At 37.5% G+C, this 21,342-nt stretch overlaps 1 protein-coding gene across 5 annotated transcripts in view; it reads left to right on the top strand.

The window, feature by feature from the left end:
• Positions 1-552: 552 nt before the first annotated feature.
• The window catches only part of APOO (apolipoprotein O), a 32,650-nt gene continuing 11,860 nt past the window's right edge, over positions 553-21,342 (top strand). For 2 of the 5 annotated variants that reach the window (XR_014227474.1, XM_082304658.1), the window contains exons 1-7: positions 553-636; positions 5,589-5,699; positions 8,033-8,152; positions 10,888-10,942; positions 11,978-12,073; positions 14,885-14,976; positions 19,843-19,950. Coding sequence is in view for 4 of the 5 variants with exons in the window: in XM_082304658.1 (XP_082160784.1) it covers positions 559-636; positions 5,589-5,699; positions 8,033-8,152; positions 10,888-10,942; positions 11,978-12,073; positions 14,885-14,976; positions 19,843-19,950 (660 nt within the window). In the remaining variant the exon portion in view is untranslated. Of the gene's footprint in view, positions 637-3,690; positions 3,755-5,588; positions 5,700-8,032; positions 8,153-10,887; positions 10,943-11,977; positions 12,074-14,884; positions 14,977-19,842; positions 19,951-20,810; positions 20,937-21,342 lie in introns of those variants that run through there. The other 3 variants (XM_082304660.1, XM_082304661.1, XM_082304659.1) reach the window with 3 other exon arrangements.

Genomic DNA, 21,342 nt, shown 5'->3' with positions numbered 1-21,342 from the left:
ACTTCTGGTTTTTTTATAAATAAGTTCTAAAGAGATGTTCCTGCACTGTAGCTACTGAAATTTAGAATATTTTCTATTACCAAGCTTCTTCCAGCATACGGTAAGCTAATTCAAAATAAGATCCGAGTCCAAAATAAGTCCAAATTTAAACAAGAATTCAAAATGTGCCTGATGTATCCCCCTTATGCATGAATACATCCTTGTACTGCTTTTAATAATTAGGATCTATAGAAATCACGCCCTCCCCTGGGCTAAACAGGCCATTGGGCCTCCTTTCCCTGAAATCCGACCGTGCACGGCTATTGCCCCATCTGCTTTTACCTCCTCTTCATTTTTCTCCCCTCTCCGCTCCCTTTATCCCCGGCTGCCGCCGTTGCCGCCGCCGCCGCCGCCGCTGCGGTCGCAGCGGCGGCGGCGGCGGCGGCAACGGCGGCAGCGGGAGGTTGATGGGCGGGGCCACAGTGGAAACCCCGCCCCCTTCGGCGTTGCCAGGTTACCGCGGCGCCGGTGGGCGGGGCCGAGGGGGGTGTCTGAGCCAATCGGCTCCGCCTCCCCCCGATGGGCGCGTCTTCCTTGACGTCACAGCGCAGCGACGCGGCCGGTGCTTACCGCCCGCTCCGTGCCGCCATGTTCAAGGTGAGGAAAACCGTTGCCCCCGCCCGCGCTCGTCGCTGTTCCCCGCCCGCCCCTCCGCAGCCCCGCTCCCTTTGGCGGGGCTCCCCGCCGCCCCTTCCCCGCCCCGGGGGAAGCGGGCGGAGGCAGGCGGCGACCCCTTCCCCTCAGGCCTCACCGCAGCCCCCGCCCCGGGCCTTGCGGCGGGACGCGCCGGTTCCCGCGGAGGCGGCAGCGGGGCAGTCGCTCTGAGGGTGCCCGTGTCCGGCGAGGCCGGCAGGGGGCGGCCCGGGAGCGCGGCCCGAGGGGCCCGGCGCTGAGGCGCCCTGCAGGCGGGTGCTCCGGCCCGGGAGCGCCCCGTTTCTGCCGCTTCCCGTTTTAAAGCAGTTTTTCGTTACTGGGTTGACGAGAGGCGGTAGCGAGGACTCCGGCGCTGTCACCAGCCAATGATTTTTCCACATTCCAGCTAAAATCTGGATTATCCGGTGGCAGCGGTACCCAGGGTATTTTGTCTGTAACTCTTGCAAGCTGTTAGTTTTACTCTTGCTGCAGCTGCATAATCTCTCTTTTTAATATTTCAAAATTGCGTGCCCTGTCCGTGTTGCACATACAGAAACACATGAACACCACCTTCGTTATTTAAAATTACTTCTTGAGTACAGCAGCACGGAGCTGTGAGTTAGCGTTCTTGCAGAGTTTGGATTTGTGAAAGTCCCCCTCTTGAAAGTCTCTCTTTATTGCATGTAGGTTGTCAGTGAAATCTGTGAAAAGGAGCGAACCTGCATGGTCTGGGCTTAAATCAGATAATTGTCTCAAAAGTCTTTAACAGGAAGAGTCCCAGATCCCTTCAGGCCAAAAGCAAGTTGTATGTTTCAATCAAGTTGTTGGTGACTACTCAAGAAACAGGAGGGTTTTTTTTACAAGCTGATGACACTTAATTTTTGAAATTCGTTCTCTTTTGTACCTTTTCTGGTCAAATATTGATAATATATCAATATATATCAATATATTGATATGCTGAGCAGCCTATGCTTGCTTTACTTTTGTCACAACTTCATTTTTTTGGTACTTTAATGTTGGGGCAATTGCTGGAATTCTTAAGTAAGGATTTTATCTCAGAATCGTTGAGAATTCCATAGGTGACACTGAATTTTCATTAAAGGGGTTATATGTGAACCTGTGGGTTGAGGTATTATGCATAATATTACTATTTTTATACAACTATTGAGGTTAGGCAGATTGCAGTGCTTCAGGCCAACCTAATTTTTTGTCTCTAAGGGCAAAAGGGGAAGGTGGCTTGTTGTCCTTGATGTCTGTGCTTCAGGGAAAGGGAGTGCTCGAGAGTTTGTTTTTGGGGTTTTTATTTTATTTTTATTTATTTAGTTGGGGTTGAGAGATAGATAGGGAGAAGAATGGAAATAGAAGAGAAAAATGAAGCATTAGGGCAAATATCAGCCTTCACAAAAGTATGATTAAAGATTTGTTTTCCTTTATTCTTCCTTTCTCCAGTTTTGACAGGCTGACAATAACAGTAACAAGTGAACTGAGAAACCACAGACAATAGGAAAAAAAGACAAAAGTTCTAGTTAATCTTTAGCTCCTTACACACCCCACCCCCCCATCCCCCCCCAGTTTGTATTGAGAACTAATATGCGATTTATTCTTCCCAGAGGCATTTTTTAGTTAAGAACTTTAAGACAGTAAAGCAAGACAATGGAAGATGAAATGTGATAGTCCTTTTCCCTCCAATTTTCAGATGGAATTTGCTTATGAGTGATCTGGTGTTTACAGATAAAATTGAGTTCTTCAGCTAGAGAATGAAATAAACTTCATATCTTTTTTTACTTGAAGTAAATGCAAAGCATCGTATAGAGAGAAGAATGTCAGCTCTACTTTTTTGAATACCTGTAAGACAGGCAGACTGAAGGCACAGCTCAGTTAAAATGTTTTACTAAACTGATCGGTTTAGTAATACGTGGTTAATAGGAATTTGAGAAAATAGATCCTAAAGTGAATTTTGGAAACAGAAAATAGAACAGTTAATCTTTCATACTACTGAATAAACGTTTTAGTGTGTGCATATATACGGTACTTTAGTACTGGTTGTATCTGTCCCATAAACATAGCTGATGTAGAAGACCTTTGTGGTATAGCTTGAACAGTGCATTTAAGGAGAGATTCTTCTTGCACTTTTAGTGGTTAATTTCGTTTTGTTTAAAATGTAAATACGAAACCTTTGGGAAATGTCTGCACTTCAGTATTTTGATAATATGGTGTTTTCAGTATGAGTAGTACTGTCATCACTGATATTTGTTTGTGAAACCAAGGTGGTTCCATTCTTATGCTCCCCTGTTTGCGTGTGTCTTTTATATACAGATCTCAAATATTTAAACAGTTTGGATTTACTGTTTCTGCTGGTGACATTTAGATAATTTTCAAACAATATAAATGGGGTTGAATAGTGCCAAAAAACACACCTGTTGTTTAGCACAGCAGACTGGGTTTATTTTTCCCAAACAGAAGTTATCAATAATTAATTATACTTTAATTAAAGTATTATTTTTTGATGTTGCTATTTGGTCTTTTTCTTTTTTTTTTTACTGCAAGGAACACTTGTAGAAATGTTGAATAGAAGATGTAAAAACTCTGCTTGTGTATTCGTACTTTTGCCATATTCAGGGATTAAATTTTAGACACTTGTGTCTCAGTGTCTCTCTCTGAACTTGTGTTTTTCAAGGCTTATTTCAAAAGCCTCCTCTGCTGCTAACCTCTTTTGAGTGTAGTATATGCTACTGATATAGTAGTTGCTCTACCAAAGCTATCTGTAGTTTTAGACTTGTTTGAAATTTAGGCTTACATGAAGTATTTGCACTGAATATGGCTGTTCAGGTAACTGGTAGCTGTAGTTTAAATAAATTTGAAACTGCTTTGAGGAAAGTAAATGGAGTCGTGAATGTCTTGATGTCTTTTCTAGCTGTGTGTTTCATTCTTAAATGTTCCAAAAATCACAGGAAGTACTATTTTACTGAAAGCATATTTTTCAGAATGAAAGTGCATTTCAGATTTTTGCCTTTTCAGTGACAGAACAGTTTTGCAGTGAAAAAAGGAAAGAATGAGGAAATATATTCTACAGTTATTAATGGTTAGTGGCGTTCGCGTTTTTATCTTGGCTAATGAAAGTATGTGAAAAGTCTTTGTTTAAGCAAACATTCGTTAAAGATTGTTCATGTCTTTCCTTGGCTGTGAAACAGCTGACCCGGTCATTGTGGTGTTTCATTATAGTGCTGTAGTAATGAGTCCATAAATGCAAATAAGGAAAAACTTCCATTTTAAGCAAGTTTTTCTATATCTTTTGATCCATCAGATCCCTTACGTCTTCCTGAAAAGAAATCCTATGACCTAGTTCTTGTGTGCTGTTTCTCTACACGTAAATGAACATTTTCAGGGAGTTTGACAACTACATAGTCTAGTTCTGAGTTTGAGAAGTCTCTTCGTTACATTTAATAAATATTCCATCTGCAAAGCAGTGGAAGAAATTTAAGCTGCAAATACTGAGCTGTATGCAATAAGCATGTAGTCTGGATAATTTTCTAACAGTTCTGCAGTGGGCAGAAACAAAGTGTCAGAGTAATTGTCCTGATGCTAGGTCAGTTATCATCATAACAGCATGAAAGATATATTGGTTTGACCAAGGCTTCAGTTTCACAAGTGGCTAGGTCAGTGTAATGTACCCTTGCTATTTCTGAAAAGGAAGAGGGCTTGCTGCCTTCTCCTTTTTCATCCCCTCTTCCCTGGCCACACAGTTCCTCTGGTGCTTGTCAGGCAGTTTCATAGATGGATTCAACTTACAAAACCCCGCACAAAGCTCTCTGCTTCTTTTTCAGGATTAATCTTTTGCCAAATTGGCGAGGTGAATTGCCTCGCGGTGGAAGCGTCTGGCCACCAAAGCTAGGGCAAGGTGAGCAGCAGGACTTCTGGGAACGGATGCCACGAGCAGAGCCAGACCTCTCCGGTTTGGTGGCCGCAGGCTGTTAGATTTGCTCATGCTGTAACTTGATAGAGCAAACCACAGGCTCTTCTAACTCTGCACATATTTATCTGAGCAGTAACATGAATATGAGACATTGAAAGGTTTCCTGTTGGAACTGCCATTTCTTGAGTTAAATGTTGCTGTTAATAAGGAAGTGCGTTTTTTGGAAAATGCTTTCTGTGCATTCTTGGTTTGCTACACAGTTAAGATTTTTATCCTCTGTTTTTTAAGTTAAAGCAGTCTCTCCTGTTAAGAAATACAGTTTAGTGTAGATTCTGAATATAGGAAGAATTATATTCACCTTACTAATGGTGGTTGTGTTATGTGACTGGATTGAATCTGAAGTATTCAAAAACAGTCAAGTATCTGTCACGATGCACTGTAATTCATGTTTCTCACAGAAAAGTAGGAGACATTCCTAAAATTCTTAGAAAGCAGTGATTATGTTCTGATACTTTCAACTGTAGGTCTCATTGTTTTCCTAAATCTAGATGCAGACAATAACTAGAAATAAAATGCTGAACTTCTTGGTACTAATTATGGAAAAATTGAGGTGTTACAGACATTCACAAAGTTGTTTAAAATATGAATATAGTGTTGTTAATATCCATACTAAGAAAGTTGACAAAAATTTTGTTTCAAGTGAGAGAAAACAGAAGATCTTTTTGTGAGATGAAAACTGATGAGATTAGCATTTATATCTACTGTCTCCTTAAGCCTTAGGCTTTTCTAAATACCATCTGAAAAATTTAGGTGTTATCATGTGAGTGCCTGAGAGCATTAGATTGTGTTCCATGGACTCCCCTTTCTCCTACCTTCTAAGCATATTAATATATCACTTATTAACGTATACGGGGACATAAACATTGTCTACATGGATGTGTTCAAACATGTTGCCTTTTTGTTTGAACTTAATGATTTGCATCTCTTCCTATAATGTTTCTAGGTAATTCGGCTGGGGGCCACCCCTGTTAGCCTGAGCTTGCTCTCCATCCAGGTTTATGCTTCCTCTTCAGAGAAGGAGACTTCCAAAAAGGAGTTGCTGAAAATTGAGGAGGTAAGTATGGTTACAGCCCTAGTGCTCTTCTACCTATATGGAAATATCTACGGAATTCTGAAAGACACTATATTTTGATGCGTGAAAGCATTTAGGTACATCTCTTCACCCTTTGTGTTCTTGCCTTTAAACTTGCTTCTCTATTTTCAGTAATAGAGATGTTGATATGGTTTTGCTGCTTTTACCAGAGGGTTGCATTTGATGCCCTCTGCTTGATAGTGTCAGGCTTGCTTGTGTGCAAGATCTTGTTCCTACATTAAAGTCTTCTGTTCTTCATTCAGAAATTACGTTTTCATGTTTGTAGAGTTACTTGTGGTCATGTTTCAAATCCCCAGGAATATTTTCATTGCTTTTTATCCAGGTAACACCATGTATTTTTTATTACAAGTACTGCTGGCAAATTCTAATAAAAGTTTTTATTTCTGAAAATATTCTCTTTTTTTACAGGCAAAATTCTTGTCTGGCAATGCTTTGAATCTGATATAGTAGCCTACAGAATTTTATCAATTTTCCTTTCTTTACAGCATTCAGACCTAAACAACAACAAATACAATAAGTAGTGATAATAAAACCCCATTACTTTATTGTTTCTCTAAGATGTTACAAATGTCTTGATTATATCACAAGTAGAGCTTTAAAACACCCTGTGAAACTGTAGACGCACCAGCATTGTTGCATAGGCTTTTAACAGTCTCCAACGTTAAAAAAAAAAATAGTAGTTCATAACTAAATACAGCTTTATAGCCATGAGAGTTTGTAGATGTTTAAAAGTTTTAAGTACTCCACCCCAAGATAAAGTGTTGTTACATGAGCAGTGAAACTAAATGAAACTTATTTTTGTGTATACTTAGGTCTTTTGGATGTGTCTGCATGGGCAGTTCACTTGCCTAATCTGAGAGGATCAATAGTTGAAGCAGTCTCCTGGCGTCAGCCCAGTGAAGTAACCTTAGCTTGGGCCATCGTGTGCCCTACGGCACTGCTGGCATGAGTCAATAGTGAGGCAGTGGTTTGAAGTTACATATGTGCTGAATAATTGGCTTGCCCATCAGCTTCAGCAAAGCAGAATGTACAAGCCATGTACTTTTGGCTGCCTTTCTTACCATTCACAGTGTACGTTAGTTTGGATCTCTACTGTCAGCTGTCTAGTTTCATAAAATGTATGGGAATTTCCTTATCTCAGAGACTTCTGTCCTTGTGCCAGACGTGGCTGTTAGGTTGTCTAACAGGATCAAAGTTAAACTGATTGTGACTATGATTGCCAGGGATGACCGGATTTCCTAGGGAAATGAGACTTAAACCGCTTGTCTTTCAGAGTATTATGGGAAATCCAGCTGCATGAGTTATCGAATTATTTGCAAATTCTATGTCATTATATATTTTGTTATGGTTAGCAGCTTTTTTTTATTATGATAGAGTTGTTTTCCAACTTATCTTGAAAAGAGGGCTAGCTACACTTTGATGCAACAATACGTGTGAACATCAGTTTATAGTAAACTACTAAATGTAGTATAAATGTGGTATAAAGTATAACCTTTATACTAAACATCAGTGTAGTATATAAACTGCTAGGAATTTTAACACGTTTTGTTTTGATCTAAACTTTGCTGTTCATCTTTAACAGTATAGACTTTCGTCTCTTTTTTTAATGGAATATAATTTTATATGTGTTTAGGTAATTGTAATAAATACGTTGTGATGCTGAACCCTAAATATGGTGTTTTAGTATTTATTATGTGAAGATGCCCATTGCTCTTCAGATGGATGTTGCAGTTCCTATTTGCTCAGCCCCATGGTGCTGTTAATGCTGTCAGTTGCTGATGTGGTTAATGACTGCAACATCGGGATGTCATACCATTTTCCTGCTCAGTAACAAACAGACAAATTTGTATCGGATGTTACCTTTGTTAGAAGCTAGTTAGACTCTTTAATGATGGCTTGTGCAAATATAGAAAATGATCGATTGTGATTTCAGAGTTCTAGTACATTTAGTATGTTAACTGGGAACCAGAAGTGCTGATTAAGACCAGAAACATTTTTCACAATTATGTTTTGTATTCTTATTAAACTAGTTTAATATTAATTTATAACCTGTGACTTGGATCATGTAGTAGCTATGGATGAATTGCATAGCAATTAGAAGTCATCTTCATCATAGTATATAATTAAACTTTGCTCATAATGGTTGTCTCACAGCTGTGCCTGAATTTTTATTATGCATTGTTTATGTAGTAAGCACCATGTTAGGTGTCCTCTGGTTAGACTGTTCATGCCCTGAAGACCTACTTACACAATTACACCTTTGTTTTTAACCTCTTGTTTGCTAATATTCACAGCTGTCACTCTACTCCTCTCCAGCTCGTGAGACTAAATATGTGGAGAATCCACAAACCCAATTGGAAGAGGGAGTTTCACGTTTACGGCATGTTATGGAACCATATACAGCCTGGTGTCAGGTATAATGGTTTTATATCACATCTGGTAGTGGTTCAGTGATAAGGGTTGAGCTGGGATTTTTTTTTTTTTAGAGACAGAATTAATAGATAGCAGCAAAGTAAAAGTTGATAGCTGTACAAGCATTTTTCCAGAATGCTGCATTACTTAAAATTTTCCACAGTTCAGGTCATAATATTTACCCCCTCCTCACACAAAACCAGTTGTTTCTTTCTACTAATTTGCTGAACTAAACCCCTGCTTTTTTGCATTTTGTATCCATCCAAAAGAATTAAAAGAAAATTAACGAAAGCTTTGAATTGTTATCTGAAATAAACTTTAAGCTTAAAGATATCTAGGGGTATCTGGATTTGGTACTGTCCTGTGACTGAGGAAGACAGGAGAGTGATTAAATTTGCATTTTCCCTGCTCAAGGAGAAGGCCTTAAATTATCAAGCAGTGTGTTTTGGAGCAGCAATACTGAGTTGTCCTCACTGCAACTGTGACAAAACACAGTTCTGCAGAACATAAATCAGTATTTGCTGAACTGGAATGTTGAGGGAAGGAACGTGGCTCTCTGGAAGAGAGAAAATCGCAGGCCACTAGTAGTGGCAAACCTAGCCCCCAGACCTTACCCCAAAACTTTCTTACGTATTTTATTAGGTAGCATGTTTATACTAAACAGTCATTAAATACAAAAGTAGTCTTCAGAGCATAGAGGAAAACCATGATCTTTGTAATCAAGGGCTAAATTATTGATATTAGTTTGCGGAGTCATATGATGGCTTTCTTGCTCTTTCCTGATGCAGCCAATGTTGAAGCTTACTTTTGAAGCAAGGGCATCCTTGTCATCTGGTTGCCTCTTGGCAACTTTAGGTGATTCTCTGCTTTGCACTCTGGCTGTTGTGAATCATCTTCTTAAACTGCAAGCTGGTTTTCCAGTTCTCCATAGAAAGCTAAGCTGTTCAGATCAGGGTGTCCTTTCTGCCTAGAAGTTCTGTGTTGTGGTATTTATCAGTACTCAAACATCTTTTCAGAAATACTCCGGGTTACTCAGTCTAGTGATGTGTTTCTAAAGTGCCACCAACAGGGGTACTGACTTCAGTTTTGAAGGAGAAGGGGGATTTTCCACAGTATAGTTAGAGCTCTGACCTCCTAAACACATGGGTTCTGTTTGGTTGCCTGCAGTAACTGTAACTGGGAATGAAATTGAATGAAATTGAACAGTGCTTTATGTCTCACTGGCCTGTTGTCTTCCTATTTTGCTTTTTTTTTTTTTGTCTGTGTGGTGATCATTTACATAAGATGTGCTCTTCTGCTCACACTCAGCAAGCCATTTCCTGGCAGTGGTTTACTGACTCAGTTTATGAAGTGGGCACGTAAACTTTATGGGTTTGGGGTCATCTTGCTTGCTTCATTGTAGTCAGAGATAGTTTTGGTTTTACACCACCCCCACCCCCTGCTATGTTAAAGAAAATAACATTTTAGGTGTGTCTCAGTTGTCTTCAAAATTGAAAATGTAACCCAGGATAATGAAAATGAAATTGATTGTGTTCGTGTATCCATTTTACTTTTTCAAAATTGCTTGGTTAACTGTAAGTGGAATGTCAGTTCAAAACACAGATGTAGAAATGAGCCAGTTATGTGTGAGCTGTGACGGAAGATCAGACTTAGTCTCTGGGGTCTTTAGAACATGTTCTTTTTTCATTGGCTTTTAATAAGACCAACATCCATTTAGAATTATGTTGTGTGTCACATGCTAACATGTTTTTTTTATGACAAGGTTTTTTTTAAGTCACTACTGCAAGTGAGGAAATGAAAGTTCTAAAGATATTATCCCCCATGCAGTATCCTAAACAAATGCTTTCACTTCTGCACAGATACAGTTCAAGTGGTATTGTGAGACTATTCTCTGCTTTAGCTTTGGGCATACATGTTTATGAATTTGTTCTCTAATTGATAGACAGTCTTACACTGTCTCTCTGACGGATCATTAGCATAACAATTAGCAGGGTTGCTCTTATTGAGATTTTTTTTTTTTTTTCCTACTTTGATAAAAGGCAGTGTGAATTTTTTTACTTCCTGCATATTTTCAGTCTGAGAAAAAAATCTGGAACTATTTTGTGGGGTTGATGCAGCGCTCTTTGATTTACTTTGGACATTGTAAGCGTGTTGATGCAGTGCTCTTTGATGATTTACTCTGAATATTGTATGGACATCTCACTTTCCAAGTCACTTCAAAAATGCAGTTTTGTTAGCCTAAGATAGTCTTTTGGAAGGTGGAATTTATCACCTTGCAGAATGAGTCATGCACCCCTGTGAAGTGCTAGGAAGGAGTTTATGATGGTGTTGTACTTCCTTTCTTTGCATCAACTCAAGTATTTTTGCGATACCTACATACACTGAGAAACTTGAGATAATCCCGAGTTTCAGCTACCTGATCAGGAACTCAAAGAAATATTGAAGTTGACTTCTGTGTTTTGAGGTATTATATTTCATCTGTGTCCAAAGACTACTTTGAGAAAAAACTGTACGTTATGCCAAACGTAACGTTGAGCTAGCATAGCCCTGTAAGTGAAGGGTGGAAGTGGGAATAAAAATAAGTTATTTTAGGGACCCAACACTTTTTTCTTTCCTTCTCCTCCCCCCGCCCCCCCCCCCCCTTTGTCAGGTCAGTTACAATCTGTAGCTAATATTTTACTTACTTGGTATCTACTTACTGTTGTTTTCTTTTCTTTTCTTTTCTTTTTTTTTTTAGGATCTTTATGCCAAAGCTATGCCCAAATTAGAAAAAGCTGTTGAGCATGGTAGAGGTAAATCAGTTGAGTTTTCTTAACTAGCAGTTTAAAATGCAGGACTGTACTATATCTTCTGTTAAAAAGGAATTCCATTAATCATCATTATATATATAATTTATAATGCATTTAAGACTATTTGCACTGTGTATGTGTTTAAATTTCCTTTGTGGGTCATTATGACACTACATTTCTAAGCAATTAAAATCTGAGACCTGTTGACCAATGTCACTAAAAATGACAGTTATGCAGGAAAAGAAGGAAAAAAAGCCTCACAATTTATTCCCATTTGGTAGTATTTGCTTGATGTAGCCTAGTAACTGAAACTTCCTGCAATGATTATTATTTGTTGCAAGTGTTAGGTCTTTTGTTTGTAATGTTAGCCTTTTCATTTTGGTTTACTTCCTTGCATCTCCTAAGAATTTTGAGTTAATCCAAAATAATTTGTATTTATTTTTGGTTTTGGAAGCACCCTTTCATACTTAGGCTCATCAGGACTGAGCATGGATGCTATCTAAAGCTCCGTTCAGATACTGCACCTCTTTTCCTTAAACTGAACAGTCTCAGTCTTTTGAATTCCTTCGTATGGAAGGTTTTTCACAGTTTTCCATTCCCCCATCGTTCAGTGAGCTTTGCTTATGCTGTGTCTTTCCTTTGTTCTGTGATTTGGTTTTTGTACAATGTTTTACTGAAGCTAATTGTTGTTAACATGTAAACGTAAGATCCATTTTGCAAAGGTTTTTATCAATAATTTGAAAAAGATATAATCGAGATGCAAAAGAGCAAAACAAAACAGATGGCCCAGGAGCAAAGGCAGAAGCTTCTATGAAAATTGGTAAATACAATACGATGTTCAGTTTCATTCATGTGTCACTAGAGAAGATCCCAAAGGCTTTGAATTTTATGCCAGCAGATCTAAAATGTGCATGATAGTTAAATGTGTTTTGATAACTCTTTTATGTTTTGTAACAATTGCCAGCATGTGTTGGTGATTCCTTATCACAAAAACACTTTCACATTACATTAAAGCACTTTGTTCTGACTTCTTTTCAGAAGGCTGTGAATTTCTCCAAAACCCCCCTGCTGGATTTTATCCAAGGCTTGGTGTGATAGGTTTTGCTGGAATTGTTGGATTGTTTCTTGCTAGAGGTAGGTGGGAACCTTTTGAACTGCTTATATTATGATTTGGGATAAATAATTTATTTGTGGTTTTTTGGATACTAATTTTTAATTGTGATGCATGACATCTGACTTAACTGTACAAGCATGTTTCTACAGTGTTCCTCCAATTATAAAGAAACTTCATGTAAAAGGTGTGTAATAGCCACCAATTATTGTTTATGAATACTGTATTTGTTACTGGAATCTAGTCTTTGATCTTTTCCAGTTTTAGCTTATTATAGCAAAAGTAGGAAAGGATTTTTTTTTTTTTTTAGCCTAAAAATATTTTTAATTACTTAAGTTCTTGACCACATATGTCACTGTAGAAAACTAGAGAGGAATAAATTATGGTAAAATACAGAGATTCCTGAACTATGATACATGTACAATTAGTTGTATATTCAAGTTCCTTCAAAGTATTTTGTGTTCAGGCACAGAGCTGCTGCAAATAGTGATATTCAGCAAAAATAGTTGTGAACTCTAGGTGTGCTAGAAATACATGCACGTTTTGCACTATAGAAATGCAATACAGTTAATTTCATCACCCTAGTTGAAGAAATTAATATGTTTATGCTTTCATAGAAATAGACGTTATTTTAAGAGATGTTAATTGTGAAAAAGTATTTTGTGTTTGGATTGAGATATTCTTAGTACAGTGAAACAAAGTAACACAAGAAGAAAACTTGTCAGTAACGGAACTGTAAAGTTCTAGAATTGAAATACTACTGAGGATTTGCTTTGGATAAAAATACACCTTTGTGGAGCCTGTATGTGTTGAACAAACTGGAAGTGTGTGCATGGCTATGTAGAAATGGAAAGCATTCTGTTTATATATTCACTTATATATGCACTCCTCAAAATATTTAATTTTCCAGTGAAGATGATGAAAGCAGTACTTTTATTTTTTAGCGTATTTTTTTTTAAATGAAAATCAAGGTCTCCAACTTCACTCATTTGAAGTTCTTTCTCTTCAAATTCCTGCTTCTTGAGTTATGTGATTATGAATGAGATCAGCTTCCAGCCTTTATGACTATAGCAAAATTGGCGGGGGGGCGGGGGGAAGTGCAGTCTTGGGGCTGGATCTGAAAGATTAGAGGGTCCTAGGTTTAACAAAAATAAAAATCCCTCATAATACAAATGTCTGATTTGTGAATCTTTTAGGATGGGAGCCATAATTTTAAAACTTTTTGTCTGGTTATAGTTTACAATACTGACTGTTCTTTCCAGAAAGTATTCAAACTGTAGAAGGAAGTGCCCCTTAAGTTTGATGCTGCGGAAAGTTAGAGCCAAATGTCCCCTCTTTTTATCCCTTCTCCCCTTGGTCTCACTGGAAGAATTGCCCTCTTGAAAGGTGCAGATAAAATCTTCCAGCTCTAACCATAACACTTGAAGATACAGCTGCCCACTAAGTAGAAAGTATGGTATTCAGAGTTTAATCATGTGAATATTGTACAGTCATCCAGCTTGGTTTAAAATGCCGTTGAAGATAATTTGTTCTAACCTTGTTGAGTAGTACTGGGATGGACATGGGAATATCCCTCAACTTCCCTCTAATGGGTATCTCCAGCATGTAGCAGCCTGCTGGAAGGCATTAATATCTTCAGCTATTACATTTATTCCTAAAGTGATATTATAGGCACACTGATAAGCTATCACTAAGGAAGGTTTCCCCATTCCCAGAAATTACAAGTGTAACTTTTCTGGCTGTAGAGATGCAATGAAGCTTTCCTTTTCTGTGCTTTCTTATAGCTAATTGGTACCAAGTTCACTCTTCGCAAGACTAGCAACATCACGTTGTGATGTGTCTTGTTTGCTGCTAAGTTTCTCATCTCATCATAAGCGTATGTTAGTGGAAACACTAAACACTTCTAATATGCATTTCCTCTTCAAAATTCATTATTCCTTTATTAGAAGTACATGTGGCTTCACATATAGAACAGGCTGCTCTATGAGGAGCAGAACTGCTGTGTCCTGACTCCTGTATGTCTGTTCTATGACCTTTTTTTCTCCTGTACTGTTTGCTTTTCTCCTTTACCTGCTCCCTTCTATGTTTCTTTCTGACTAATAAACTGCAGCATGCTCTGTAACTGATTCAGTGATGCATATTATCACTGGCCAGCCAGGATACACAACCTGTGGCCAGCTGTGATAAGAGGATGAACTTTTCAGTTATTTTAGACTTGTATAATTGAGTAGAGAGTTCAGGGGACTGAGCAATAGGCATATAGCGTAACTGTAAGTACTTTAGTTTAAAAGTACTTTCAAATGCTTTGCAAATTGCTATAGTGAATCAAGAAAAATTATTCATAAGAGCAGTTGTGGAAGAATCAATATTTGTGAGTCAAGGCAACTTACCAAGTTTGTATTTGAATGTCTGTTGTTCTGCTTGATGTATCAAAAGAATGCTATCCTAACTTTTCTTTGCCTGAGTTTTTCCTTTTAGTTTAGAAAAGAGTATCAGTTGGTATAATTCTCTTAAATATCTCTTAACTGTGGCTTTTACTTCATTATTCAGTACTGAAATAAATTATGTATTACTGCAAGAAATACAGTTCTAAGGTAATTTTCACTGTGAAAGATGTTAATAAAAATATTCTCTTATAAAGGTTAAAAGAATAATTACTGATCAAAGTAACCATGTTTCTTAAGAAATCAGTAGGACTGAACAGAAAGTATGCTGAACTGTATTTGATAAAATTGTTTTGATTATAAATAAAAGGATAGGGCCATTGAGCTGTCTTGGTTAATCTATACTTGAACAATGTTTTGGGTTTCTTTGCTTTTTTTGTTATGAAACAGGCTCAAAAATAAAGAAGTTAGTGTATCCTGCAGGTCTCATGGGTATCGGTGCCTCCATGTATTACCCTCAGCAAGCGGTTTCTATTGCAAAGGTCAGTGATGATACCTTTCTTTGGAGAAGTTTCTTTTACTTTGATTATTGCCTTCTACCTTCAAATTAACTGGTAATCCATTTTTAAAAGCCATGTCAACGTGCTTGGCACTTAACAAAATGATAGTTATTTTGTCAAAGAACATGCAGTCTAGGCTGAAAGATGGTCAGATATTCTGTTTCTTTTAGTGACTTTTTTTTTTTCCTAACACCTACAGTAGTGTCTTCAGTTTGAGGAACGTAAGTTCCTTTCTGAATCTCTAACCTCAAATAATTAGAAATTAATGTAAATATGCTTTGTAAGTGCAGTTTGCATGTTTACTTACAATACTAAGGAAGCCTGAAATATCTTGAGAGCGAATGAAAACAGGGTTTGAAAGAAAGAAAGGAAAAAAAAAAGGAAGATTCTATAAAGAAATCATAGGAACAACATTTTGAGATGAACATTGTTATTGAAGTTTTCTGCTTTTTGTTGGATAGAGTTTGAAGAAAGATAGCATGCATGTTCTGGAATGGGGTAAGAATTCTGCTGCTTATTGGATGCCTTTGCTGTTTATGCATTTGTTGTTTCAGGCACATAAGAAACATGTTAACTTACAGTTGATAAGTGGGTTTCCTGTGAAAGAAAGAACTGAAGAGACCAGGCAATTGCTTACAGCCCCTACTGATGTCAGCTTATGTGCCTTGCTGTCCACACTTAATTGTACTGGCAGATTTCTCTGTTCTCCACCACATTCTTTTGCAAATCCAGCGTTTAACCACTCACAGTGCACATATTTTAGTGTGTCAGCAATACTTTATATTTCAGGCTTTGGTAAATTGGCTACCCAGTTATTGGTGACTTGTGAATGACACTGAGATGTCAGGATGAAAATAGAATATTCTCAAGAACATACGATGTTCTTTCAAAACTGAAAGGTCATTGACTTAGGGAGAGTCAAAAACGCTGTGTTTGAACTCTGCCAGCATGGTGATAACCTGATCTTGGATGGAATCTTTTTTTAGTGCTTCCAGGACTCGGATGCTCCAAATACAGATAGTTCTGTTGACTTATTCTCAGGGAGTGAAAATTATGCAAGTGTCAGGAAAAAAACCATCAAAATATAAGACGCTTAGACATTTCTGTTGGAAACTGTGTATTGAAATTCTAGTTGCCTTCTGAACAGTGAAGTGGGAAGTGATTGAATGGTGTTCAAACTGATGTTATTGGTTTTAAAGAAGCTCAGTTCAGTCTTAACTATGGATTTGCTACTAACAGCTTCACAATACCTTGTTTATTTTACAAAAACTTTGAAGTGCAAGATTGCCCTTTGATTAATTCACAGTTCTTAGTTTGACTGTAACAAAAAATCTGATACGAGACCATGAACCTGAAACTTGATTGGAATAGGTTTAGCTTTGTTGACTTGGTCAGGACACTAGACATATGAGTTTGAAAACTTCTGTGGAGAGAGTGATACCCTAGATACTGTTTTGGTTCATCTAATCTTTCTCTCTCGCATTTCTTTTCTTAAAGAAGCAAAGTTTTAAGCATATCAGATCTTACTTTAATTTGTATAACTTTGAACGAGTGGTCAGACTGTGTATGTGATAAGGGAACTGAATTCAATAACAAAGTTTATTTTGTTCTGGTGAAACTTTAACTAGTGTTTTGGAACTGTATTGCTTTCCAGCTAATTATCATGCATTCAAAATATTTTGTATTTACTGTGGCTTATCTTCCATCTGTAAAAAACTTTCCATTACGAAGTTATTTAAATCAGTCTCTTTATCATTAGAATTAATTTTTGTTCCTTGTTACTAGAACTTCTCAAATTTCCTAAAATAGTGTGTGTTACGCTTACCTTTTAGAAAGAAAGAAAAGCTTCCTAATACATCTTTATTGCTTTGACAGCAAACTAAATTATTTCTATGTCTTTTGACCTTGTCCCTTGCCCAGTTCAGTCCATAAGGCATGAACAGTTGTACTGGCACGACTGAGAGCATGACGTGATTACAGGAACTGCGGGTTGAAGAGAAGGAGTTGGGGTCACTTGATCCATGTTTGCTGCAGAATGAAACGCTTGTGAAATTGCACTATGACTACTTTGTTAACAATATAAATGTAGAAAAGCCAGCATATTCTCAGTGTAGTTTCTCAGCATGCAATGTAGATAAAGAACTGCTAACCATAATTCTGCTCAATAATCTTAACGTATAACGTATGGTATAGTCAATATTATATGCTTATGGTCCTGTGTAGAATTAAAATATGGGAGCTTGTTTGCATGCACCTTAGGCCTTAGAGACTGCTGATGCTACCCCAGTAGCACCTGGTACGGGTGTTTGTGGCCCAAGGTCACTTTCAAACTATTTCAGAGTCCCTGTTGAGAACCACTCAATGTGACTTTTGAACTTGTTGTTCAAATTTTAGCATAGAGACTTAGTGTTGCATTGAACAGAAGTGGTATTTTAGCATGTTGTAATTTAATGCAAACAAGCTGGAAATTGTTACCTTCCAGAAATTAAGAATTCCAGATGACTGAATGGAAAAACTTGTCCCTCTTTGAAAGGATCTCTTTGTATGAATGTTGGAATGAACACTGTGAACAATTGAATGAACTGTTTGTATTATGATTGTTCGTTTTACTTTTCCTGGTTGGAACTGCCACTCCCAAGAATAGTGTTGGGTACTGCAGTACCCACCTGCTTCCTCTTCAACTGCTCCGTGGGAAAGAGAGGTATAAAACACAAGCCTAACGCGTGACTAGTGTTGTGTTCATGAGACGATGCATTGGGTGGTTATAAACATTTCTTGGCTATGTTCCTGTAACTTGCAGCTTACAGTCCATCTAGAATTGTATTTTTCAATGCATGTGAACGTGTGTGTGGGTCCCAGCTCTTGGGAGGTGGGTGCAGTGTTGAAACATTGGTTGACTGTGGCAGACTAAACTATCTGGGTTGGTGTACCTTGTGATGTAGCTACTTTACTCCGGCAACGTGAATGGCCAGTTTCTCCTTTAGTGGAATTCATAATTCATTTGATCGTATGACTTCTATAATAAGAATATTTTTAAGTTTGTACTGTTAGGTATTTAGAGTGTTTTAAAGTATTTTAATGGAGTATTTTTAAGCAGGAACAAGAAATGGCTTATGGATAGTTGTCGTTGTTTCTCATTTTATGTCGATAGCTGTGTCCTCAGTAACATTGCAGGCAAAAAACCCCTCTGATTGTTTGCTTATTGTGGTTATTTTTCAGTCCTCGTTGGTTTGTACTGCTTGCACAACTGATCACACTATCTTTCCAGATGAGCCATAGGCTCCTCTGAGTTTCAGAACTAGTTTGTTGAAGTACTTGAGAATGAACAGGCCTGATGCTGAAAAAAAAGATAACCGTCTATACCTGTAATGTTTGAATTGAGGAATTTTGGATATTTAACACATTCATCCCTGGAATAGTTGGTGTGCTTTTTTCTGATGACCTTTATCACCTTCAAATATAGAGAAAACTCAGTGCATCATACCTACTTGTTTAAAACCAAAGTACAACTGTAATTGTCAAATGTGACAAATACGTAGCTCTTTGTATTTAAAACAGCCTACGTTTTGGATTTAGTTGTGACTTGGAAATGTAGTTGCTGATTTGGGTTTTTCTTTTAATTCTAATTATTAAATAGCCTCTTCTGTAAGGTAGTAACATGGTCTCTGTCCAGAAGCACATCCCTTACCATTGTGGTACGTAGCTGGTGTACTTAGTTTTGTTCAGACAGACAAAGGGAAGTGATTCTTCGTACCATGTGTGTCCAGCCACAGAACTCCTTGGCATAGAATATTGTGGATGCTAAAAATTTGCATGGTGCTCAAGGGGAGGTGCAACAAGTTTGTAGGAGGGAAATTCCTTGGGCATTGTAATACACATAGAAATCACCCCTGGCTCAGGAAATCTCTGAGCAGTGAATTGCTGGAGACTGGAAGAAACTTAAAAATTTCATTCAGAAACATCATTTATGCTTGCCCTGTTCTCATAGTTTTGGTTTTCCAGCTTTGCCTGCTGTGGGAGATAGGGTGACACATTCTTATCTCTTGATATCATAAGGTTTTTTTTTAGTTCAGTAGCTGTCTCGTTGGACAAATTGTCCATTTTTGCTGTTCTTTATTTGTAAGAAAACTGGTAGTGATATGAAAGTGAGTACTGACCTGAGCCTGGAGCTGTAAAAACCTAACACTCTTGAGTTTTAAAGGATGCTATGAATATTACAATTCCATATCATGTAAGGGGCAGGAGATACTCTTTTATTAGACTTAGGGATTTTTCCTGTTGTAAAATTACCTGTTGGTGTAATATAACCAACACTGTCTTTCCTAGCTGTCTTCTGTTTTGAGAGTTGACAGCTGGTTATTCATTACAGCCATCTATCAGCAAATGAGATCTTTCTTCTGAATAGCAAATAAAAAGAAACGAAGGGGTACTCTTACTGTTTTGTCAAAACAGTGAAAAAGTAAAATTGCAAAATAGTGACAAAACAAGGGGATTTTTTTTTTTTTTTCTTTAAAATGGGTGTGGCCAATTTAAGAAATAATTTGCGTATGTTAAATCTGTTGAATGTCAAATACTAAGAAAACCAGAATTGTTTCCATGCAGAATCATTCCACCCCTTTTTATACAGATATATTTTCAGGTAGTCTTCAAACAGTTTTTAGCATGATGACTTTTCTTATTCCTCGTGTGTCATTTTCTTCAAGATGTTTGTTAATGCTGCACACCCTGGGCTTGAGCAGGAAGATGTTAAAGATCTTGTGTTTTGAGACTTCTTCCACTTAAACAAGAAGCAAAATAGTATTTCCCAGATTATTAAGTTCATGCTTTCTAATATCTTTTGTTTCAAAGGTTGCTGGTACACAGCTGTATGACTGGAGTCTTCAGGGATATATTGCTGTAGAATCTCTTTGGAAGGATAATCCTAAGAAGAAGAAATCTGGGAAAAAAAGTGATAAGGTAAGAAGTCTGAGGAACTTGATCTCTGAATTTACCACTGCGTTTTCAGACAAAGAATATACAAACAACAGTGTTTCTTTTTTTTCCACTCTGACTCAGGTTTTATTTCTGAAGGCAAAGGTTTAATTCTATCTTTCTAAGCTGTGGAAAAATATTAAGCTTATTTCAAGTTAAACTTTCAGAAATGCTGTCTGGAAGTTTTCTTTAGTATAATGTACTAAGTGTTTTAATAGGACAGTTGGGAGTATTGTGATTGGAATGCTAGGGATCAAGGCTCTTATGGTCTTGCTTATTTAAAAAACCACTTTTTTTAAAGTAATTTAATTTTACAAGCTTCATCTTAAAAACCTGAAATAACTTTTTTTTTATGTTACGTATCTCCTCTTTGAAAGAGAGAAAATAGAATCTTCTTTCCAATTTATTCCCCTTTTTGTTTTTTTTCCTTTGAATGTTCATGAATATTTGCTCTAGCATGATGATGCCATTGCATGCTGCCCTATTAACGTTTACTATCTAGTCCTATGAACTGCTGTTTTTATGGATATGTAGTTCTTGGGGATTTAGTCATAGATAACTAGCTACGTGGTTTAATAGTTACAGCCCTGTTTTAGGAAACTTAAGTTTAATCGATTCTCATCCAAAAGACTGCCAATAAAAATTGAGTTTCTTTTGAATCTGCTTTGAACCAGGCATTCTGGTGAGGTACCAAGCACAGTCATTGCTGAAAGTTTCTGCTTTCTAGATTTCCAATTGTTAAACAGTGTACTAACGTTCACATACATGGGTATTTTTTTCTTTTTTTGTTAGAATATCAATTGTCTTTATTTTCTGTTCTACAAGTCACTTTTTTTTTTTTGTAGGTCTGGCATTACTGTTCTGTGTTAGGCTAAGCAGACTGATGTCTTGCCTTAGAGATGCCTGCATCTGATGGCAGAGCAAATGCTAGCATAATGGCTTTGTTTTCCAGAGTTTGGAAAGCACTGAGGTTTCTTTAAAATGGCGTTTTTGAATTAACATTGCTAATACAACTAAGTGAATGTCTGCATGTGTATTTTCAGTTTTAGAATGGAGCAGCTTTCCTTGTTCCCCCTACAGAGCGTCTTTCCCAAATCCCCCTACAGAGCATCACTGATACAGTATGGTTTCCTTGCATATTTCACCAGAGAAAGGAAGCATTTTTTTCCAGCACTCCTGTGGTCCATGCTTATACAATACCACCATTTTAAGGCACGTGTGCCTTTAATTATTTTAAATAGCAATATCTCAGCCAGTGTGTTCTTCCATAGTTGATATATAGTCATCAAAGTAGTTGTGCTATATTTAAGTCATATTATTCAGTGTACATGAATGAATTTATCCTTGGTTTTGAGTCAGTGTTTGTATTGATATCTA

Source organism: Platalea leucorodia (genome assembly GCF_965183815.1).
Source record: "Platalea leucorodia genome assembly, chromosome: 2".
NCBI lineage: Eukaryota > Metazoa > Chordata > Aves > Pelecaniformes > Threskiornithidae > Platalea > Platalea leucorodia.
Note: the sequence above shows the minus strand (reverse complement) of the source record. Positions and strands in the feature narration are given on the sequence as shown.